This window comes from Oncorhynchus gorbuscha, linkage group LG25, assembly GCF_021184085.1.
Source record: "Oncorhynchus gorbuscha isolate QuinsamMale2020 ecotype Even-year linkage group LG25, OgorEven_v1.0, whole genome shotgun sequence".
Lineage (NCBI taxonomy): Eukaryota > Metazoa > Chordata > Actinopteri > Salmoniformes > Salmonidae > Oncorhynchus > Oncorhynchus gorbuscha.
In genome coordinates, this window is record NC_060197.1 from 10,192,923 (window position 1) to 10,217,935 (window position 25,013).

The 25,013-nt window shown below is 47.0% G+C and overlaps 1 protein-coding gene across 1 annotated transcript in view; it reads left to right on the forward strand.

Annotated features, from left to right (window-relative positions):
- camk1da (calcium/calmodulin-dependent protein kinase 1Da) overlaps positions 1–24,600 on the forward strand; it is a 113,529-nt gene extending 88,929 nt beyond the window's left edge. Inside the window, exons 4-11 of the mRNA XM_046328889.1 lie at positions 12,580–12,718; positions 13,864–13,990; positions 17,734–17,809; positions 19,933–20,045; positions 20,391–20,469; positions 20,559–20,646; positions 20,889–21,174; positions 21,286–24,600. Coding sequence (XP_046184845.1) covers positions 12,580–12,718; positions 13,864–13,990; positions 17,734–17,809; positions 19,933–20,045; positions 20,391–20,469; positions 20,559–20,646; positions 20,889–21,174; positions 21,286–21,410 — 1,033 coding nt within the window. The 3' untranslated portion in view covers positions 21,411–24,600. The remainder of the gene's footprint in view (positions 1–12,579; positions 12,719–13,863; positions 13,991–17,733; positions 17,810–19,932; positions 20,046–20,390; positions 20,470–20,558; positions 20,647–20,888; positions 21,175–21,285) is intronic.
- The last annotated feature ends 413 nt before the right edge of the window (positions 24,601–25,013 follow it).

The following is a 25,013-nucleotide window of genomic DNA, read 5'->3' on the forward strand; positions in this document are numbered from 1 at the left end:
TAGAGTGAGAGAGAGACAGTTGTAGAGAGAGAGAGACAGTTGTAGAGAGAGAGACAGTTGTAGAGAGAGAGAGAGACAGTTGTAGAGAGAGAGAGACAGTTGTAGAGTGAGAGAGAGTTGTAGAGACAGTTGTAGAGTGAGAGAGAGAGAGAGACAGTTGTAGAGTGAGGAGAGAGAGAGACAGTTGTAGAGTGAGAGAGAGAGAGACAGTTGTAGAGTTGAGAGAGAGAGAGACAGTTGTAGAGAGAGAGAGACAGTTGAGAGAGAGAGAGACAGTTGTAGAGTGAGAGAGAGAGAGACAGTTGTAGAGTGAGAGAGAGAGAGACAGTTGTAGAGTGAGAGAGAGAGAGACAGTTGTAGAGTGAGAGAGAGAGAGACAGTTGTAGAGTGAGAGAGAGAGACAGTTGTAGAGTGAGAGAGAGAGACAGTTGTAGAGTGAGAGAGAGAGACAGTTGTAGAGTGAGAGAGAGACAGTTGTAGAGTGAGAGAGAGACAGTTGTAGAGTGAGAGAGAGAGAGACAGTTGTAGAGTGAGAGAGAGGGAGACAGTTGTAGAGTGGAGAGAGAGAGACAGTTGTAGAGTTGAGAGAGAGAGACAGTTGTAGAGTTGTAGAGAGAGACAGTTGTTGTAGAGTTGAGAGAGAGAGAGACAGTTGTAGAGAGAGAGACAGTTGAGAGAGAGAGACAGTTGTAGAGTGAGAGAGAGTTGACAGAGAGAGAGACAGTTGTAGAGAGAGACAGTTGTAGAGACAGTTGTAGAGAGAGAGAGTTGTAGAGAGAGACAGTTGTAGAGAGAGAGAGAGAGAGAGAGAGAGTTGTAGAGTGAGAGAGAGAGAGACAGTTGTAGAGTGAGAGAGAGAGAGACAGTTGTAGAGTGAGAGAGAGAGAGACAGTTGTAGAGTGAGAGAGAGAGAGACAGTTGTAGAGTGAGAGAGAGAGACAGTTGTAGAGTGAGAGAGAGAGAGACAGTTGTAGAGTGAGAGAGACAGTTGAGAGACAGTTGTAGAGTTGAGAGAGAGAGAGACAGTTGTAGAGTGAGAGAGAGAGAGAGACAGTTGTAGAGTGAGAGAGAGAGAGACAGTTGTAGAGAGAGAGAGACAGTTGTAGAGAGAGAGAGAGAGACAGTTGTAGAGAGAGAGAGAGAGACAGTTGTAGAGTGAGAGAGAGAGAGACAGTTGTAGAGTGAGAGAGAGTTGTAGTAGAGTTGACAGTTGTGAGAGAGACAGTTGTAGAGTTGAGAGAGAGAGAGTTGACAGTTGTAGAGAGAGAGAGACAGTTGTAGAGAGAGAGAGAGACAGTTGTAGAGTGAGAGAGAGACAGTTGTAGAGTGAGAGAGAGAGAGACAGTTGTAGAGAGAGACAGTTGTAGAGAGAGAGTTGTAGAGTTGTAGAGTGAGAGAGAGAGAGACAGTTGTGAGAGACAGTTGTAGAGAGAGAGAGAGACAGTTGTAGAGTGAGAGAGAGAGAGACAGTTGTAGAGTGAGAGAGTTGTAGAGTGAGAGAGAGAGAGACAGTTGTAGAGTGAGAGAGAGAGACAGTTGTAGAGTGAGAGAGAGAGAGACAGTTGTAGAGAGAGAGAGAGAGACAGTTGTAGAGTGAGAGAGAGAGAGACAGTTGTAGAGTGAGAGAGAGAGACAGTTGTAGAGTGAGAGAGAGAGAGACAGTTGTAGAGTGAGAGAGAGAGAGACAGTTGTAGAGTGAGAGAGAGAGAGACAGTTGTAGAGTGAGAGAGAGAGAGACAGTTGTAGAGTGAGAGAGAGAGAGACAGTTGTAGAGTGAGAGAGAGAGAGAGACAGTTGTAGAGTGAGAGAGAGAGAGACAGTTGTAGAGTGAGAGAGAGAGAGAGAGACAGTTGTAGAGTGAGAGAGAGAGAGACAGTTGTAGAGTGAGAGAGAGAGAGACAGTTGTAGAGTGAGAGAGAGAGACAGTTGTAGAGAGAGAGAGAGAGTGAGAGAGAGAGACAGTTGTAGAGTGAGAGAGAGAGAGAGACAGTTGTAGAGTGAGAGAGAGAGAGACAGTTGTAGAGTGAGAGAGAGAGAGACAGTTGTAGAGTGAGAGAGAGAGACAGTTGTAGAGTGAGAGAGACAGTTGTAGAGAGAGAGAGACAGTTGTAGAGAGAGAGAGACAGTTGTAGAGTGAGAGAGAGAGAGACAGTTGTAGAGTGAGAGAGAGAGAGACAGTTGTAGAGAGAGAGAGACAGTTGTAGAGTGAGAGAGAGAGAGACAGTTGTAGAGTGAGAGAGAGAGAGACAGTTGTAGAGTGAGAGAGAGAGAGACAGTTGTAGAGTGAGAGAGAGAGAGACAGTTGTAGAGTGAGAGACAGAGACAGTTGTAGAGTGAGAGAGAGAGAGACAGTTGTAGAGTGAGAGAGAGAGAGACAGTTGTAGAGTGAGAGAGAGAGAGACAGTTGTAGAGTGAGAGAGAGAGAGAGACAGTTGTAGAGTGAGAGAGAGAGAGACAGTTGTAGAGTGATGGAAAGGGTTGTAAAAGTGTGTGGTGTTTTACAGAAAATATAAACACGCTTGTGTTTTTTTTCTTTTCTCCCCAACAACACTGAAACCATGTGAGTTAAACAAACCAAACCGTTCTGTTCTTCAGAAGCAGCAGGCTCAGCCACAGGCTTGTGAATGTTACTGTTAAAACACCTTCACACCACTACCTTACTGTAGGAACCACTACAGCAGGGTCAGCAACACCACTACCTTACTGTAGGAACCACTACAGCAGGGTCAGCAACACCACTACCTTACTGTAGGAACCACTACAGCAGGGTCAGCAACACCTTCACACCACTACCTTACTGTAGGAACCACTACAGCAGGGTCAGAAACACCTTCACACCACTACCTTACTGTAGGAACCACTACAGCAGGGTCAGAAACACCTTCACACCACTACCTTACTGTAGGAACCACTACAGCAGGGTCAGAAACACCTTCACACCACTACCTTACTGTAGGAACCACTACAGCAGGGTCAGCAACACCACTACCTTACTGTAGAAACCACTACAGCAGGGTCAGCAACACCTTCACACCACTACCTTACTGTAGAAACCACTACAGCAGGGTCAGCAACACCTTCACACCACTACCTTACTGTAGGAACCACTACAGCAGGGTCAGCAACACCTTCACACCACTACCTTACTGTAGGAACCACTACAGCAGGGTCAGAAACACCTTCACACCACTACCTTACTGTAGGAACCACTACAGCAGGGTCAACAACACCTTCACACCACTACCTTACTGTAGGAACCACTACAGCAGGGTCAGCAACACCACTACCTTACTGTAGGAACCACTACAGCAGGGTCAGCAACACCTTCACACCACTACCTTACTGTAGGAACCACTAGATCAGGGTCAGCAACACCTTCACATCACTACCTTACTGTAGGAACCACTACAGCAAGGTCAGCAACACCACTACCTTACTGTAGGAACCACTACAGCAGGGTCAGAAACACCTTCACATCACTACCTTACTGTAGGAACCACTACAGCAGGGTCAGCAACACCTTCACACCACTACCTTACTGTAGGAACCACTACAGCAGGGTCAGCAACACCTTCACACCACTACCTTACTGTAGGAACCACTACAGCAGGGTCAGCAACACCTTCACACCACTACCTTACTGTAGGAACCACTACAGCAGGGTCAGCAACACCACTACCTTACTGTAGGAACCACTACAGCAGGGTCAACAACACCTTCACACCACTACCTTACTGTAGGAACCACTACAGCAGGGTCAGAAACACCTTCACACCACTACCTTACTGTAGGAACCACTACAGCAGGGTCAGCAACACCACTACCTTACTGTAGGAACCACTACAGCAGGGTCAGCAACACCTTCACACCACTACCTTACTGTAGGAACCACTACAGCAGGGTCAGCAACACCTTCACACCACTACCTTACTGTAGGAACCACTACAGCAGGGTCAGCAACACCTTCACACCACTACCTTACTGTAGGAACCACTACAGCAGGGTCAGCAACACCACTACCTTACTGTAGGAACCACTACAGCAGGGTCAGCAACACCTTCACACCACTACCTTACTGTAGGAACCACTACAGCAGGGTCAGCAACACCACCTTCACACTACCTTACTGTAGGAACCACTACAGCAGGGTCAACAACACCTTCACACCACTACCTTACTGTAGGAACCACTACAGCAGGGTCAGCAACACCACTACCTTACTGTAGGAACCACTACAGGGGTCAGCAACACCTTCACACCACTACCTTACTGTAGGAACCACTACAGCAGGGTCAGCAACACCTTCACACCACTACCTTACTGTAGGAACCACTACAGCAGGGTCAGAAACACCTTCACACCACTACCTTACTGTAGGAACCACTACAGCAGGGTCAACAACACCTTCACACCACTACCTTACTGTAGGAACCACTACAGCAGGGTCAGCAACACCACTACCTTACTGTAGGAACCACTACAGCAGGGTCAGCAACACCTTCACACCACTACCTTACTGTAGGAACCACTAGAGCAGGGTCAGCAACACCTTCACACCACTACCTTACTGTAGGAACCACTACAGCAGGGTCAGCAACACCACTACCTTACTGTAGGAACCACTACAGCAGGGTCAGAAACACCTTCACATCACTACCTTACTGTAGGAACCACTACAGCAGGGTCAGCAACACCTTCACACCACTACCTTACTGTAGGAACCACTACAGCAGGGTCAGCAACACCTTCACACCACTACCTTACTGTAGGAACCACTACAGCAGGGTCAGCAACACCTTCACACCACTACCTTACTGTAGGAACCACTACAGCAGGGTCAGCAACACCACTACCTTACTGTAGGAACCACTACAGCAGGGTTTAAAACACCTTCACACCACTACCTTACTGTAGGAACCACTACAGCAGGGTCAGCAACACCTTCACACCACTACAGCAGGGTCAGCAACACCACTACCTTACTGTAGGAACCACTACAGCAGGGTCAGAAACACCTTCACACCACTACCTTACTGTAGGAACCACTACAGCAGGGTCAGCAACACCACTACCTTACTGTAGGAACCACTACAGCAGGGTCAGCAACACCTTCACACCACTACCTTACTGTAGGAACCACTACAGCAGGGTCAGCAACACCTTCACACCACTACCTTACTGTAGGAACCACTACAGCAGGGTCAGCAACACCTTCACACCACTACCTTACTGTAGGAACCACTACAGCAGGGTCAGCAACACCACTACCTTACTGTAGGAACCACTACAGCAGGGTCAGCAACACCTTCACACCACTACCTTACTGTAGAAACCACTACAGCAGGGTCAGCAACACCACTACCTTACTGTAGGAACCACTACAGCAGGGTCAACAACACCTTCACACCACTACCTTACTGTAGGAACCACTACAGCAGGGTCAGCAACACCACTACCTTACTGTAGGAACCACTACAGCAGGGTCAGCAACACCTTCACACTACCTTACTGGGAACCACTACAGCAGGGTCAGAAACACCTTCACACCACTACCTTACTGTAGGAACCACTACAGCAGGGTCAGCAACACCTTCACACCACTACCTTACTGTAGGAACCACTACAGCAGGGTCAGCAACACCTTCACACCACTACCTTACTGTAGGAACCACTACAGCAGGGTCAGCAACACCTTCACACCACAACCTTACTGTAGGAACCACTACAGCAGGGTCAGCAACACCTTCACACCACTACAGCAGGGTCAGCAACACCACTACCTTACTGTAGGAACCACTACAGCAGGGTCAGAAACACCTTCACATCACTACCTTACTGTAGGAACCACTACAGCAGGGTCAGCAACACCTTCACACCACTACCTTACTGTAGGAACCACTACAGCAGGGTCAGCAACACCTTCACACCACTACCTTACTGTAGGAACCACTACAGCAGGGTCAGCAACACCACTACCTTACTGTAGGAACCACTACAGCAGGGTCAGCAACACCTTCACACCACTACCTTACTGTAGGAACCACTACAGCAGGGTCAGCAACACCTTCACACCACTACCTTACTGTAGGAACCACTACAGCAGGGTCAGCAACACCTTCACACCACTACCTTACTGTAGGAACCACTACAGCAGGGTCAGCAACACCTTCACACCACTACCTTACTGTAGGAACCACTACAGCAGGGTCAGCAACACCTTCACACCACTACCTTACTGTAGGAACCACTACAGCAGGGTCAACCACCACTACCTTACTGTAGGAACCACTACAGCAGGGTCAGCAACACCTTCACACCACAACCTTACTGTAGGAACCACTACAGCAGGTTCAGCAACACCTTCACACCACTACAGCAGGGTCAGCAACACCACTACCTTACTGTAGGAACCACTACAGCAGGGTCAGAAACACCTTCACATCACTACCTTACTGTAGGAACCACTACAGCAGGGTCAGCAACACCTTCACACCACTACCTTACTGTAGGAACCACTACAGCAGGGTCAGCAACACCTTCACACCACTACCTTACTGTAGGAACCACTACAGCAGGGTCAGCAACACCACTACCTTACTGTAGGAACCACTACAGCAGGGTCAGCAACACCTTCACACCACTACCTTACTGTAGGAACCACTACAGCAGGGTCAGCAACACCTTCACACCACTACCTTACTACCTTACTGTAGGAACCACTACAGCAGGGTCAGCAACACCACTACCTTACTGTAGGAACCACTACAGCAGGGTCAGCAACACCTTCACACCACTACCTTACTGTAGGAACCACTACAGCAGGGTCAGCAACACCTTCACACCACTACCTTACTGTAGGAACCACTACAGCAGGGTCAGCAACACCTTCACACCACTACCTTACTGTAGGAACCACTACAGCAGGGTCAGCAACACCACTACCTTACTGTAGGAACCACTACAGCAGGGTCAGCAACACCTTCACACCACTACCTTACTGTAGAAACCACTACAGCAGGGTCAGCAACACCACTACCTTACTGTAGGAACCACTACAGCAGGGTCAACAACACCTTCACACCACTACCTTACTGTAGGAACCACTACAGCAGGGTCAGCAACACCACTACCTTACTGTAGGAACCACTACAGCAGGGTCAGCAACACCTTCACACCACTACCTTACTGTAGGAACCACTACAGCAGGGTCAGAAACACCTTCACATCACTACCTTACTGTAGGAACCACTACAGCAGGGTCAGCAACACCTTCACACCACTACCTTACTGTAGGAACCACTACAGCAGGGTCAGCAACACCTTCACACCACTACCTTACTGTAGGAACCACTACAGCAGGGTCAGCAACACCACTACCTTACTGTAGGAACCACTACAGCAGGGTCAGCAACACCTTCACACCACAACCTTACTGTAGGAACCACTACAGCAGGTTCAGCAACACCTTCACACCACTACAGCAGGGTCAGCAACACCACTACCTTACTGTAGGAACCACTACAGCAGGGTCAGAAACACCTTCACATCACTACCTTACTGTAGGAACCACTACAGCAGGGTCAGCAACACCTTCACACCACTACCTTACTGTAGGAACCACTACAGCAGGGTCAGCAACACCTTCACACCACTACCTTACTGTAGGAACCACTACAGCAGGGTCAGCAACACCACTACCTTACTGTAGGAACCACTACAGCAGGGTCAGCAACACCTTCACACCACTACCTTACTGTAGGAACCACTACAGCAGGGTCAGCAACACCACTACCTTACTGTAGGAACCACTACAGCAGGGTCAGCAACACCTTCACACCACTACCTTACTGTAGGAACCACTACAGCAGGGTCAGAAACACCTTCACATCACTACCTTACTGTAGGAACCACTACAGCAGGGTCAGCAACACCTTCACACCACTACCTTACTGTAGGAACCACTACAGCAGGGTCAGCAACACCTTCACACCACTACCTTACTGTAGGAACCACTACAGCAGGGTCAGCAACACCACTACCTTACTGTAGGAACCACTACAGCAGGGTCAGCAACACCTTCACACCACAACCTTACTGTAGGAACCACTACAGCAGGTAGTGGTTGATTTGATTTGATTTGATTTGATTCAGCAACACCTTCACACCACTACAGCAGGGTCAGCAACACCACTACCTTACTGTAGGAACCACTACAGCAGGGTCAGAAACACCTTCACATCACTACCTTACTGTAGGAACCACTACAGCAGGGTCAGCAACACCTTCACACCACTACCTTACTGTAGGAACCACTACAGCAGGGTCAGCAACACCACTACCTTACTGTAGGAACCACTACAGCAGGGTCAGCAACACCACTACCTTACTGTAGGAACCACTACAGCAGGGTCAGCAACACCTTCAGACCACTACCTTACTGTAGGAACCACTACAGCAGGGTCAGCAACACCTTCACACCACTACCTTACTGTAGGAACCACTACAGCAGGGTCAGCAACACCTTCACACCACTACCTTACTGTAGGAACCACTACAGCAGGGTCAGAAACACCTTCACATCACTACCTTACTGTAGGAACCACTACAGCAGGGTCAGCAACACCACTACCTTACTGTAGGAACCACTACAGCAGGGTCAGAAACACCTTCACACCACTACCTTACTGTAGAAAACATGGCAGCAAGGGTCAGCAACAGGCGAGCCGCGGCATTTTAGTTTTTTGGGGAAAAAACTATTGTAAAATCACCAGGAATTTAGGTTTCATTTAGGAAACGTATTCCCACAAATAAAAAAGAGATGTGATCGTGTCTCAATGTAATCAAGGAATGAAACTATTGTTATTTTAAAATAATAATATATTTTTGGGGCTTATTTGTGGTCAATTTGCAGTGTATCAATTATTATAATTATGTTCCATCCTCATCGACAGAAATCATCCCGCGGCTGAATCTAGTTGACAACCACTGCACTGCAGTGTCTGACACTGCTGAGCCAGACAACTACACAGGAGCACACAGGGTCACTGTACAGCTCAGATTACACTCAGATAAAGGGACAACCTGATACTGTTCTGACAGAGAGGGAGAGCGAGAGAGGGGGGGTGAAGGTAGAGAAAGGGATGAGGAAGGGACCGTGATAGCAAGAAAGAGAGACTGAATGGAAAGATGATTGAGTGTGTGTGTGCCTGCAGTATGGTGTGTGTGTATTGAAAGGGAAGTAGATTTGGCTCCTGTCTGATTGCCATGGTCTCCCTACGCAAATGGTTACGTAATCCCGCAGGATGGTGGCCCATCTCCTCCGTCACTACCACACCGTTATGTCCAGCCAACGTGTGTGTGTGTGTGGCTTAGCCTTTTGCTTGTCATCCCCTGCCACGCTCGTCTTGGCTGGAAAAAAGTCACTGTTGGCAGAGGAGAGAGAGCGAGAGAAGAGATGGAGCGTGGGGATATAGAGGGAGAGAGGATAGAAAGGGCGAGCGAGAGCAGAGCAGATTAGCAATTTCTTATCTCCTTTTTTTCAGAAACTTCATTAGAATGTACACTGTGTGTGTGTGTGTGTGTGTGTGTGCGTGCGTGTGTGTGTGTATTCAATATTCATCCAATGCAAATCTCTGTGGTTTCAGCGAAAAACATAAACTCAGCAAAAAAATCCTCACTGTCAACTATTTATTTTCAGGAAACTTAAAATGTCTAAATATTTGTATGAACATAAGATTCAACCACTGAGACATAAACTGAACAAGTTCCACAGACATGTGACTAACAGAAATGGAATAATGTGTCCCTGAACAAAGGGGGGGTCAAAATTAAAAGTAACAGTCAGTATCTGGTGTGGCCATCAGCTGCATTTGGGGCGGCAGTGCATCTCCCCCTCATGGACGACACCAGATTCACCAGTTCTTGCTGTGATATGTTACCCCACTCTTCCACCAAGGCACCTGCAAGTTCCCAGACATTTCTGGGGGGAATGGCCCTAGCCCTCACCCTTCAATCCAACAGGTCCCAGACGTGCTCAATGGGATTGAGATCGCTGGCCATGGCAGAACACTGACATTCCTGTCTTGCAGGAAATCACGCACACAACGAGCAGTATGGTTGGTGGCATTGTCATGCTGGAGGGTTATGTCAGGATGAGCCTGCAGGAAGGGTACCACATGAGGGAGGAGGATGTCTTCCCTGTAACACAGCATTGAGATTGCTTGCAATGACAACAAGCTCAGTCCGATGATACTGTGACACACCGCCCCATGGAGGGATTGTGTTATCTGGTGTAACTTGGGCACTTGTTGTAGAAGCCATTCTATAGCTGTTTTGCAAGTGTGATGTTCGGATGTACCGATCCTGTGCAGGTGTTACACGTGGTATCCCACTGCGAGGACGATCAGCTGTCCGTCCTGTGTCCCTGTAGAGCTGTCTTGGGCGTCTCACAGTATGGACATTGCGATTTATTGCCCTGGCCACATCTGGAGTCCTCATGTCTAAGGCACGTTCACACAGATGAGCAAGGACTCTGGGCATCTTTCTTTTGGTGTTTTTCCGTCTGTAGAAATGCCTCTTTAGTGTAGTGTCCTAAGTTTTCATAACTGTGACCTTAATTGCCTACCATCTGTAAACTGTTAGTGTCTTAACGACTGTTCCACAGGTGCATGTTCATTAATTGTTTATGGTTTATTGAACATGCATGGGAAACTGTGTTTAAACCCTTTACAATGAAGATCTGTGAAGTTATTTGGATTTTTACGAATTATCTTTGAAAGACAAGGTCTGGAAAAAGGCACGTTTCTTTTTTTGCTGAGTTTATTTGACCCTATGCTCAATCTCCCTCAGTGCAGTAATGAGAGGTGCAGTGAAACTGGTCCATCTTGTGTAGTATAGGCTGTTATTGTAGATTGACAGTTATGTTTGTATCTTATGGCGGTTAAGGTTAGAATTGTGATTGATTTAAGCTGATCCAAGATCAGTATTTAGTTCTAGTTGAGGCTGTTTACGGTTCAGTGTGTGGTTTAATCGGAATACCAGTAAGGATCATGGTTACAGCGCCCCCATGGGGATCAGAGGAGAGGAGCAGCCCCTCAGGCTCCTGCTGCACCGTCTGTCAACTCCGTACTGAGGAAGAAGGTACAGTACATTTGCTTCCCAAACGCCATACACAGGGGCACCGAGAGAGAGACTTTATTGGGTCAATATGAAAGTACTAACATCAGTGGATCAAAACAGTACTTCCTGGTAGTCCTTGGCGTGACATGACTTTCTGTTGAAGGTCAGCTGTCTGTTTATCAATAGAGTATATACGAGGACTGCAGCCAGATGCCTTCAGGGGACATGTCAAACATGAGAGCGCGAGACAACAGAAACAGTCGGTGGGGTCAATACAGGAACCAGGAGAGGGAGCTGTGTACCTGTGGAAATGCAAAATGTCCTTCCTCCGTTGTTTCCATATTGTGCTTGTCAGTACAAACGGAGACCAGTCATAAGAGACAGATTCTACCTCATTAATCTTCTTACCGTACATACTAGGCATTTTAATTTCTCTCTTGGTTCTAAAGCATGTTAAACCTAATATAGAGTAATTTGAATTACATTTATTTATTTTAATCCCTTCCTCAGAACTAGTCTTTACGGACTGTGGCACTATTAGAGATGAGTGGTTGGCTACTCCCCCTTGTGGTGGAATGTGACAGAAAGCTACTTTACCCCGACAGTCAGCCAGAGACCTCCAGTATTTACAAAGGTTCTCTGCAGTGCTACGCAGTGACGACACCCTGCTCAGATACAGCGGAGTGCCACTAAGCTAATGACCAGTGCACTGAGCTGTTCTGTTAGTGGCAGACCCAGGATCAGTTTACCCTTTCCATAACCATAAGGGACGGCCGGACAGACTACAAATCTGTCCTTAGATCAGTGCTTAGCAGCAATCTATACTGCCCTGTGCCAGCTAGCTGTTGAGGACTGAGGAAAGTTCTGGGATGTTCAGCTTCTGGCCTGTGGCTGTTCTGGCGCTTTAAAAAAAAACAATCTGGTTTAGAGTCTTAAAACAAACCTGTAAAACAGCAAGGGCACCGTCTGACACACACACACACACACACACACACACACACACAGTCTGAAGCTTAGCTATCCTCCACTGTGTGAATCTATGATCTGAGAAAAATGAGGCACCTTTTTTCTCAGTTTCTTTGTTTTAGATTTTGTTTCCCTCCCATCTCCTGTCCTCTCTCTCTCTGCTACAGTTCTCCCTATACAGTTAGTTTTAGACTGTATGGTGCACTTTGATTGGTCGTGATAGTATGGGGCATGAAGGGTTAAGTTTAGTGGAGCGGCGGGTTAGAATGGGTCAAAGCATACCCCCACTGTGGGGTACACACGTGTGTCTCACACACACACACACACACACACACACACACACACACACGCATACGGTTGAATGGAGGCAGATTCGTATAGCTCCTAAATTAAGTCTCAGTGGATCTGTCTCATGATAACCGGTTCCCTCCAGATGTGTGTTTGTGTCTGTTTTACTTACCTTGTTTACTGACCCCCTCTCTGTCTGTGTCACAGAGTCTCGGGAGGTGAGTTGTTTGACCGTATCGTGGAGAAGGGGTTCTACACAGAGAAAGATGCCAGTACTCTCATCAGACAGGTGCTAGACGCTGTCGACTACCTCCACAAGTTGGGCATCGTCCACAGAGACCTGAAGGTGACGGTGACACACACACACACACACTCACACACACAAACCCTGTCTACTCCCCCCTGCATTTTGACATGAGCGTGTCACTTGTGTTTTATGGGCCGTGATTCATTGCGGTGGTGAGGTGCAGCTTGCGTTTGTGATTTATGCGGGTCACAACACGCAGTGGCTTCTGTGAAATATACCACATAGCGGACTCCACTGAGAGAGGAGTACGGTCATACGGCCTCATAAAACAGACGACAACATAACTGTACTGTGTTGAAGGGTTATAGACTGTAGAAAGAGGAGGAAGGGAAGCGCTACTAAGGTACACAATAGTACATTTTGGTAGATAGAAGGTGCTCTTTGGTAAACGGGGTAAATTGGTCATCAAAAAGGAAGGAGGGCCTCCCGGGTGGCGCAGTGGTTAAGGGCGCTGTACTGCAGCGCCAGCTGTGCCACCAGAGACTCTGGGTTTGCGCTCAGGCTCTGTCGTAACCGGCCTCGGCCGGAAGGTCCGTGGGGCGACGCACAATTGGCCTAGCGTCCTTGTCTCATCGTGCACCAGCGACTCCTGTGGCAGGCCGGGCGCAGTGCACGCTAACCAAGGTTGCCAGGTGCACAGTGTTTCTTCCGACACATTGGTGCGACTGGCTTCCGGGTTAGATGTGCGCTGTGTTAAGAAGCAGTGCGGCTTGGTTGGGTTGTGTATCGGAGGATGCATGACCTTCAACCTTCGTCTCTCCCGAGCCCGTACGGGAGTTGTTGCGATGAGACAAGATAGTAGCTACTAAACAATTGGATTCCACGAAATTGGGGAGAAAACGGGGTAAAATTTCAACAACACAACAACAACAAAAAAGAACGGAAGGAGGACTAAGGTACTCTTCATATAATTAATTAAAATGGCTTTATTAGAATGGCATTTTCAATAGAAACAGTTTATATTTTATTTATTTTTTTACAACGCATTTTGGCTGCATGGCCTTCGTCAGGGAGTACTATTGAACATACCATACAAATGATTACGGTTTTCTATCTACAGTAGGTTCAGGGTAAGTAGAGATCCAAGGATGGGAGAGCTCCGTTTGTGGTTAACACGATCCCTCCATCTCTCCATCTTGCTCTCTCCATCTTGCTCGCTCTCTCCCTCTGTCCGCTCTCTCCAGCCAGAGAACCTGCTGTATTTTAACCCCCAGGACGAGTCTAAGATCATGATCAGTGACTTTGGTCTGTCCAAGATGGAGGGCAGCGGGGATGTCATGTCGACCGCGTGCGGAACGCCGGGATACGTGGGTAAGAAGAGATGCCCCCCCCACCCCATAACCTTAAATGTCCTGACTTAGAAGTTAATGCCACTTGTTAATATACCTTGTGTCGTCAGCTACTGAAATGTTAATGCTGGGAGCAAGTATTTTGGGGGTTTTGGTCTACCGTCCTTTCCAAAGTCGTATGCTACATTGTCTAAGTGCTCACTCTTACTGAGTGTGATGCCATCACTGTGCTTTACATAAATGACACACTGCATAATACAGTATACTGTAGGTGAAATCCCACTGCTTTAATTATGTGCGTGCAATGGGGGAGGGCGCATCTGTGTGCAGCTCACACACACAGACATCCTGCCTCTGGAGTAAGAAGGTCTTATCACACGCTGACAGACCCTGCCCCCAGTCGCCTGCTTTCCCCTTTTTTAGCAGAGCGACTGAGTCAGACGGCCAACATGGCGGGGCGCTCTACTGCAGTTCACTACGCGCTAGAGGGCTGTCAACTCTGTGCCACACATGGGGATTTATATACTGTAGCCCTGTGTGTGTGTGTGTGTGTGTGTGTGTGTGTGTGTGTGTGTGTGTGTGTGTGTGTGTGTGTGTGTGTGTGTGTGTGTGTGTGTGTGTGTGTGTGTGTGTGTGTGTGTGTGTGTGTGTGTGTGTGTGTGTGTGTGTGTGTGTGTGTGTGTGTCAACTCTGTGCCACACATGGGGATTTATATACTGTAGCCCTGGCTGTGTGTGTGTGTCAACTCTGTGCCACACATGGGGATTTATATACTGTAGCCTTGGCACTGTTTTTGCATGTGTGTCTTTAAGTGTTAGTTTGTGTGTGTGTGTGCTTTTTCATCTTGTCAAGAGTGTGTGAGAGACACAGATGTTTACATTATTTCCATGACAGAACCTTTCACATTGACGTTTAGCACGGTACCTCTGGTAGTCAGACACTCTGAAGACTCATCATGTTGACGTGTAGGACGGTGCCTCTGGTAGTCAGACACTCTGAAGACTCATCATGTTGACTTGTAGGACGGTGCCTCTGGTAGTCAGACACTCTGAAGACTCATCATGTTGACGTGTAGGACGGTGCCTCTGGTAGTCAGACACTCTGAAGACTCATCATGTTGACGTGTAGGACGGTGCCTCTGGTAGTCAGACACTCTGAAGACTCATCATGTTGACTTGTAGGACGGTGCCTCTGGTAGTCAGACACTCTGAAGACTCATCATGTTGACTTGTAGGACGGTGCCTCTGGTAGTCAGACACTCTGAAGACTCATCATGTTGACTTGTAGGACGGTGCCTCTGGTAGTAAGACACTCTGAAGACTCATCATGTTGACGTGTAGGACGGTGCCTCTGGTGGTAAGACACTCTGAAGACTCATCATGTTGACGTGTAGGACGGTACCTCTGGTAGTAAGACACTGAAGACTCATCATGTTGACTTGTAGGACGGTACCTCTGGTAGTCAGACACTCTGAAGACTCATCATGTTGACTTGTAGGACGGTGCCTCTGGTAGTAAGACACTCTGAAGACTCATCATGTTGACTTGTAGGACGGTACCTCTGGTAGTAAGACACTCTGAAGACTCATCATGTTGACTTGTAGGACGGTACCTCTGGTAGTCAGACACTCTGAAGACTCATCATGTTGACGTGTGTAGACACTCTGGTAGTAAGACTCATCATCATGTTGACTTGTAGGACGGTGCCTCTGGTAGTAAGACACTCTGAAGACTCATCATGTTGACTTGTAGGACGGTACCTCTGGTAGTCAGACACTCTGAAGACTCATCATGTTGACTTGTAGGACGGTGCCTCTGGTAGTCAGACACTCTGAAGACTCATCATGTTGACGTCTTATCTGCCGGCTCCTGTCCACGCCCCTCCATCCACATGCAAGTCAGTTAGCAGACACTTGTTTAAGTTTATCCATCGGGAACTATAGTCGGTGTACTGTAGGCCAGCTAAACAACACCTTGCTCATTAACCTCCCTGGGATATGTGGGACGGTAGCGTCACACTTGGCCAAAAGCCAGAGAAAATGCAGAGCGCCAAATTCAAATTAATTCCTATAAAAATCAAACTTTCATGAAATCACACATTTAAGATTCCAAATTAAAGCTAGACATGTTGTGAATCCAGCCAACATGTCAGATTTCAAAAAGGCTTTTCGGCAAAAGCAAACGATGCTATTATCTGAGGATAGCACCTTCATAAACAAAAGAGAGAACATATTTCAACCCTGCAGGCATGACACAAAACACAGAAATAAAAATATAAATCATGCCTTACCTTTGACGAGCGTCTTCTGTTGGCTCCAACATGTCCCATAAACATCACAAATGGTCCTTTTGTTCGATTAATTCCGTCCATATATATCCAAAATGTCCATTTATTTGGCGCGTTTGATCCAGAAAAACACAGATTCCAACTTGCGCAACGTGACTACAAAATATCTCAAAAGTTTGCCAAAACATTTCAAACTACTTTTGTAATACAACTTTAGGTATTTTTTAAAGTAAATCATCGATAAATTGAAGTCGGATAATCTGTGTTCAATACAGGAAGAAAACAAACTGAAGCATGCTTTCTGGTCATGCGCCTCTATCAAACAGTACACATGAAGTGACCCTCGTTCAAGATGGCCGTACTTCTTCATTACACAAAGGAATAACCTCAACCAATTTCTAAAGACTGGTGACATCCAGTGGAAGTGGTAGGAACTGCAAGCAAGTCCCTTACAAATCTGGATTCCCAATGAAAATCCATTGAAAAGAGAGTGACCTCAAAAACAACAAAAACATCTGAATGGTTTGTCCTCTGGGTTTCGCCTGCTACATAAGTTCTGTTATACCCACAGACATGATTCAAACAGTTTTAGAAACTTCAGAGTGTTTTCTATTAAATCTACCAGTAATATGCATATCTTATCTTCTGGGGATGAGTAGCTTTTCATACAAAATTACAAATGCTGCCCCCTGTCCTAGAGAAGTTAATGACATTGGAAGTGTCTCATCCTCCCTCTATCCCACAATCTCTTCAGATGAGGCCACTGCAGTTTTAGTCCCTCCATCCCTCCCTCCATCCCTCCATCCCTCCATCCCTCCCTCCCCATCTGCTGTAGGGCTTTTCTAAAAGGCTGCAATGTGACGGTTGCTGCATTAGAAATGCTGCTAAATATAGCAGCTACTGGATGATGGCATTGAGAAGCCTGCATTCCTGTGGTATGAATAGCCCAGGGTTAGCGCCTGGCTGAATTAAGACCAGACTCTGTGGTTTGGACAGGCCCACCATCAGAGAGCGGACACACGCATACACATACTGTGTACAAACACACACACACACACGTCGGCCATATTGTCAGAGGAGATACGCAATATACGCTCAGCCCAGCACACACAGTGCCTGACTGTCTGTGGGTGTGCGTGTTTCCTGTGATCTGTATTTACCTCAGTCTTCAATATTGTTCTGTTTGTCAACCGTTGTTTGGGTGAGCTCAGTTCTATTTTGGCTGGGCTGTTATCATTGATTAGTCTGGACAGGCTTCTCTCAGTCTCGATAATCGCCCACGGGGGTGTGGGGGGGGGTCACGGCCTCTGATAGGATGAGCTCCAGCTCTGGGCTTGACAGCAGGGTAATCCAGGGGGAGAACACGTCTCTGTGTCCATTTCTCCATCTCTGACTGTCTCCAGTTGTGTCATCAACGTCTCATCCCCCTCTCTCTACATCTCTCCCTTCGTCTCTCTCTCTCCTTTTTCTCTCTCTCAGCTCCAGAGGTTCTTGCTCAGAAGCCCTACAGTAAGGCAGTGGACTGCTGGTCCATCGGAGTCATTGCATACATCCTGTAAGTTTCTATAGTCAATTGTACAACTCCTACAGACATGCTATGTGTTCCCATACCCAGTCAATGCCATGAGGGCAGATTTCACAGCTTTATATTGAGGGCCTTGGTTTGGATCCTTCTAGAGTGCAGCTGCATTTCACAAGTTCGCACACACGTTTGACTTATTGTGCGTGTGTGTTTGTCTGTGTGCGTGGATGGTTGTGTGTTTTGTAATGGAGAATGACACAACATCATGCCTCTCTCTATTCCTTTCATCAGAGCCAGATGTTGGTCTGCTACACTCTGCTCTGCTCAGTCACCATGTATGGACATAGTGCTTCTGAGGAGAAAAAACAGACTTTTCAACATGTCTCTCTTTTTTGTTTTTCACCCCTCTGTCTGTGTGTGGACAACCTCTGAGTCAGAGGGCAGATTTAGCGCTGTGTCTGTTCCAGCTCTCGCTGACTGAGTTCCAGGCGTGTGTGTGTGTGTTAGGGGTTAGAGTTCAGGGTTAGGGGCGGGGTGAATAGGGGTTAGGGGCGGGGTGAATAGGGGTTAGGGGCGGGGTGAATAGGGGTTAGGGGCGGGGTGAATAGGGGTTAGGGGCGGGGTGAATAGGGGTTAGAGTTTATCGTTAGGGACAGGGTGAATAGGGGCAATGGAACAATAAAGGCTGTGAGAACGATTGAAAGGTGTGAGTTACCTCATTGTTCCTCATTTTTGCTCCCCTCTCCCTTTCTGTGTTGTTCTTGGCTCTCAATGGTTTGTCGCTCTGTGATGTGCAAAGCAGGCTCTGCCCTCTGGTTCTATCTCTCACCCTTCTCCTCTTCCCTTGTTCTTTCTCCCGTCCCAATAGCTCAGACATCCTTCTGTTCTTCTCTATTTTCACCTGTTTATCCATCTCTGTCTGTTTATTACATTTACATTTAAGTCATTTAGCAGACGCTCTTATCCAGAGCGACTTACAAATTGGTGCATTCACCTTATGACATCCAGTGGGACAGTCACTTAACAATAGTGCATCTAAAACTTAGGGGGGGTGGGGTGAGAGGGATTACTTAACCTATCCTAGGTATTCCTTAAAGATGTAGTTGTTATGGTACTCTCCATGCTTACACAGCTTTGGATATAAGGTTCACTAGGTGTCACTGGGTCATTAGAGGTGTGTGTGTGTGTGTGTGTGTGTGTGTGTGTGTGTGTGTGTGTGTGTGTGTGTGTGTGTGTGTGTGTGTGTGTGTGTGTGTGTGTGTGTGTGTGTGTGTGTGTGTGTGTGTGTGTGTGTGTGTGTGTGTGCTCCTGTCACCTCTACTGTACACATGGGGAGGATAAATAAATGTCTGAGAAACAGCGTTCACAGAGGTAGTGAGTCCAGCTGGTGGATTAAACTTTGAATGATTGTATGTTCAATAAGTAGTCCTCAAACATCCTTGAGAATAGCCTAGGCAATATTAAATTAGACCAAATATGTGTTTAGAGTTCAAGTAAATAGATTAAATCCAATAATATCCAGTTGTGGATGGTAGTGTTGGGTCGAGGCCCGACGTTGGACCCCTTGATGTTTCCTCAGTGAGTTCCCAGTGGTCAGTGAGCTACTCCCGTCTTGTCATTTAGCCATTAGCACGGGCCTCGGAACTCGTTAGCCGATTTCCGAGCGCCTCCACACAATCCAGCTCGGCATGCCTGGTTGGGTCTCTCCTCAGGTGTGACGAGATCGCATCAGGTAATCAGGTGGAATAATCGCTCCGGCTCCTGCGGAGGAATGGCGCGCAAGTCTTTAACCAAATGTGAAAGCACAAAAACAGAAGGCTCATTGCGGCCACATCAGAACAGCTTCTCGATGAAGGAAGGCATTTTAATGAGGTTCGATCATAATGGCGGCTAATGTTTTCTATGGAAATCGTTTTGCCACAAGAAGTTCAATTAGTCCAGGATGAGGTTAGGAGAGCAGACAGAGAAAAGGTTTCGGATACATTACATTCACCTTGTCAGTTTGTTATCAATTGAATAGTTGTTCCAGCATTTGTCTCATTCGTCATCATGTTATTCTATTATCATCTTGAAAGGAAACGATTCCCTGAAGTAGGAAGTGAATGCATGTTCATTTTTTAATTTTTTATGAGCTCACTTCCTGTCTGTGTCTGCAGGTTGTGCGGCTATCCTCCATTCTACGATGAGAATGACTCCAAGCTCTTTGAGCAGATCCTCAAAGCAGACTACGAGTTCGACGCGCCATACTGGGACGACATATCTGATTCAGGTAAGCTGTGTGTGTGTGTGTGCGTGTCTAATGGAATGAGTGATCCCCTTCAGACAGAGCTCTTCTTCCTCCCGTCTGGCAAATATGGACACCACACCACCATAGCTACTTTCTCTATGCTGTGACGTCGTCCTCTTGGAATTTGTGTTTTTAAAAGGTCATCACAGACCTGATCTGAGAACCCTATATTCTCCAGTCTAACCAGTAAATGGAAGAGAGCGGAGGCTTCGTCCAGGTGTTCGGTACACTGGCTAGGGAGTGTGGGAAACCATGTGCCTTGAACTGTGGACTGTTTGTGTATGTTGTGATGAGTGTGAGCTACTGTTCCCTCGTGTGTTTTCACAGCCAAAGACTTTATCGGCAGTCTGATGGAGAAAGACCCGGCGAAGCGCTTCACCTGTGACCAGGCCCTCAGGCACCCATGGTGAGAGAACACACTGATGGTAAACGCGCACACACACACTCATGTGGGTATTATGGGATGTTAAAGTGTCTGTGTGTGTGTGTGTTCAGGATCGCTGGGGACACGGCCCTCTGCAAGAACATCCACGAGTCTGTGAGCAGGCAGATCAGGAAAAACTTTGCCAAGAGCAAATGGAGGGTACGTTTGCATGTATGGTAATAAATGTCTGAGTGTCATTCAAGTGTCCGAGTGTGTCTGAATGATTGCTTATTTAATGTAGTGTTTATAAATCATACACTGGTCTCTTCCTCTCGCTCTTTCCTCTCTCTCTCCTCTCTCTCTTCCTCTATCTTTCTCCCTCTCTCTCTCTCCTTCTCTTGCTCTCTTTTCTTCTCTCTCGCTCTCTTCCTCTCTCTCTCTCCCTCTCTCTCCCTCTCCAGCAAGCCTTCAATGCCACTGCAGTGGTGCGACACATGAGGAGACTGCAGTTGAGCAGCAGTATGGGCCAGAGCATGGACAGCTCTCACCCTCACCCTCCTAACAGCCGGGCCGCACAGATGCAGAACCAACGGAACCAGGCCAACCAGAACCAGGCCAACCAGACTCCCAACCAGACCCCTAGCCAGAGCTCTACTCAACCCTCTCTGAGTCCAAGCCAGACTCTGAGCCAGAACCCTAATGCAGCCATTATGAAGAGCTTTTCTGTGGACTCGCCTCACAAGGACTGTAAGTGGACAAGTATGCATCCACACAAATACACAAACCATGAACTAGTAAACACCAACTACCAGTTTGTTAGTTCTGACTGTGTGTTCATAGCCTCTGTTCTCCCCCCAGGTGCCCCAGCCACTCCCACCCCCTGCAGCCTGGCGTCTGCAGCCTCCTCTGTCCCCTCCGCGGGGGCGGAGCTCGCCCGACCCCACCCATCCACTGTTGCCACGGTACTAACAGAGACTAAGTGACGCCAGGTCCCGCGGGGGACCAGCTGGGAGGCTACGGCGCTGTGAGAGATAGAGAGGGGTGAAAACCGCACCCTCCCCTTCCTTACCGTGCCCCTACTACCCCCACCCAGCCTGCCCCCCCGCCCTGCCCCTCCCCCACGCTGCATCTGGGAGGACTGGGAGAGCAGAGGACTCTAAACCCATTGCACCAATCACAACACGCCATACTCACCTTGGACAAGCCCATTGTGTCGACTCTGTGGACCCACACCCACTCCGAGAGCATTATTAATTGGTTTACATTTTGAGTGTTTGTTTCTGTCCGAAACCATGATGAGTGAAGTGGGTGTGTTTTCAGAAGCTGCTGTCGGATTGGGCGTTGTCTACGTCAGTCAAACTCAATTTCCCTGTAGTCTTTCCGGCATCTTCTAGAAGGTCCTACTTGTGAGTTTTTAAATTCTGTTTATTTTCTTGTCTTCATCCTCTGGGTTAACAGTTACCAACTGGATAATTTTTCATTTGTGTTTTCTTGCGCTTTCTCCCCCATGTTTATGTTCGCGCCTGTGTTTAAGACGTGCTTTAAAAGTACCATAAGACTGTTGATTGATGTCTCAGCGCTTTATCTATTTGCACGTTGAGGTTTGGATGCGGTTTCAGACCTAGATAATGTGTGTACAGCTACCAAGTTAGACTCTTCATCTACGTGAATTTATCAGACAGAGAATGGAGATTGTAAACAGTTTTAAAATACCCAAAATGGGGTCAGAGCATTGTACAAATTATTTGTTAAGGGAAACATGCACTATGTTTAATTATTGTCTTACTTTATAAGACTTTTATAATGACCACCCTATATGGGACGCATATACAATATATTATAGAACACACTGCAGGTTTGGGATGGAGTCGGAGAGTGCTGGACAGGGATTCCCCCTGTTAAAGTTTGAACCATCACCGGTTAGTTACCTGTGGGGTTTCCCATCCTAAAGATCAGGGGCTACAGGTGGGAAACCAGGCACTTCCAAATGTGCCTCAGAAAAAGCCCATGAAAAAGAGCAGCCATCTCTGTAGTGTCGTGTAAGCATGGGGAAACCCTGACGTACTGTATCAGTTTCCCAGGATCCAAGACGGTGGAGCTGTTGTCTCTACCCCCATCCCTTTTACAAAGCCATGACCTCACCACAAGAGCCATCATTGTGATGACATCATCAACCGGCACCCAGTACACAAATTCTCAGGGATTTGGACTGGGCGCCGTGGTGACCCTTGTTGCTGTAGAAACCGGTCGCGAGCATAGGTTTGTCTACACAGTTAGATGCAAGTCCAACGATCCCTTTATGTCATTGTAATGTCTAGCCAAAGCACTGTTGAAACAGAATATGTGGACACTGATTAACTGATGGTTAGCTATGAGCTAGACCTGCAACCCTGGCCGATTCCCACTGAGAAATGAATTGTTTTGAAACGAAGGACTGAACTCTGATAATCTGGAGAAAGATGACAGAAGACCAGATGTTTTCTATTTCTGTCCCCCTTACCTTCTCCTTTTCTCTCTGTCCCACCCCTCCCCTCTCTCCCTCTCTTTTTCTTTCTAGTTTCTTTAAGACCAGTTCACTGTATACTGTAGAAGTTTCACCCAACACTGGGACTGTTACGCTCACGACACCAGAGTCCCCTAACCAGACTATGGCCAGACACAGCCCTGCATATAGACTACATATAGAGGTCAAAGTGCAGTATTATTATCTGGCTTCGTGGTGCTGGGTCAACCATCATTAAGTGTGATGTCATCGACTGGATTATTTTAGGGGGTGGGTGGGCTTTACTTTAGGGCTCCGTTTTTGTTAATTTATTTATTTTAATCGAGGCAAGCATGTATTGTTTTCTGATATGAATGGATATATTTGTTGGAAACGTCTTGTGAATATTAATGCTAATTTGTAAGATAACCTATGCGAATGTTGTGCAGTGCGGGCGTGCGTGTGTGTGTGTTTGTGTGTGGGGGGTTGATTTGTATTCTCATTGGAATGTTTAATGTGTTTTAAATTAGCTACAGCCCCCCACACCTCCATCCCGCACCACACCAAGCTTTGATACCATGATATTCAGAGCATACCGTACTGAACACTCAGTAACTGCCATCTACGGCGTTACCATGGAGACGACGCCATCAATATTCTAAACAATATCCGACTAAAGAAAATACAAAATAAAACCATTTTAAATTTAAAAGCAAACTCAGGCTTTAGTTTGCAATGTGTATAAACGTTGAAGCTTTGACTGATACGACATCCACTGTTATGGAGCTGTGCGGTTTTTACACGTATCTGACTAAGTCATCGGTCGTCCACTTTTACCCCCTTTGCTCACTGACACTACGGCAACAGGCGTCCCAACACACCTAAACACATGCCCATGATCAGCTGTCATGAGAGAGAAAAGAATCCCACAATGCATCGCAACACTTTTTTCTGAAGATGAAATGCAAAGCATGTTGAAAAGTGCTTAAAGAAATCCACCTCCACAAGTGTTTGCATTAACTTTTATATGCCATTGTATGATGTTTGTATCTGTATCTAAAGAAGAAGATCAATGTGTCCATAGAGAGCAGAGTATTGTTGGGGACCACTGCATCTCCCTGTGGGTTCCTGTGAGGTCCAGAGCCCGGGGAATGGGCCATATTTACGCTGCATGTGACCAAAACAAACCTCCATCTTGTGTGGCGGTCTCTCACTAACGACTCCTGGTAGATGTTCCCCTTAACCACAGATCTAGGATCAGAAAACTCTCCCTCAATCTAAAGCTTAACCATTAGATACTAACTCAAACATAAATCTCGGATCAGAATATCCTCCCTCAATCTGAACCCTAACTAATAGATATACTAACAACCATAGATCTAGGATCAGCATATCCTCCTTTGATCTGAACCTAAACCATTAGGGGGAAGAGAAAATATCTGACCTTGTATCAGTGGTAAGGGGCAACTTTCTTCCTACTTCGTTAAGCAGACACCACCTTCCATTTTGTGTGGCAGAGTGAGTTTCCCTGCCACTCTTACTGTGCTGTGATGACCTTCTGTTATGGGGCTTGTATATCCGATGCCTTCGACAATCATGTGCACATATCAGTTACCATGACGACGACAGAGGCCAGAATGACTGATTTTAGTTTTTTTCTCTCCTGAAATAAATCCTGAACGATCATAAAGCAACTGTCTCCGTGTGTCTGTGTGCAGCGACTGCTACACTTTTATCCATTCAAAGTTTGTTTTTGCACTTAGATTGATTTCCACTTCTAATTGGCTTGTTTGTTGACCCCTGACCTTTTTGCCTTGACGACCAGAGAAAGATTAGAAAGGAGTCGTGTCCCTCCATAACCCTTCCATACACACAACCCCTGACTTCAGACACACCACAGATGCTCAACAGACAGACATTTGACAGACGTCTAGCAGATTCACAGACGTTACTCTCACAGACCCACTTCAGGTCCAGCTATGACCCTGGGTCTGAGTGAATGTGAAGACACATTGATCTACATGCTCACAAAATAATTGCCTCAGGCATCAATGTTTTCCCAATACACTTTATTTCTAATTGTATAGCAAATGACTGTTAATTC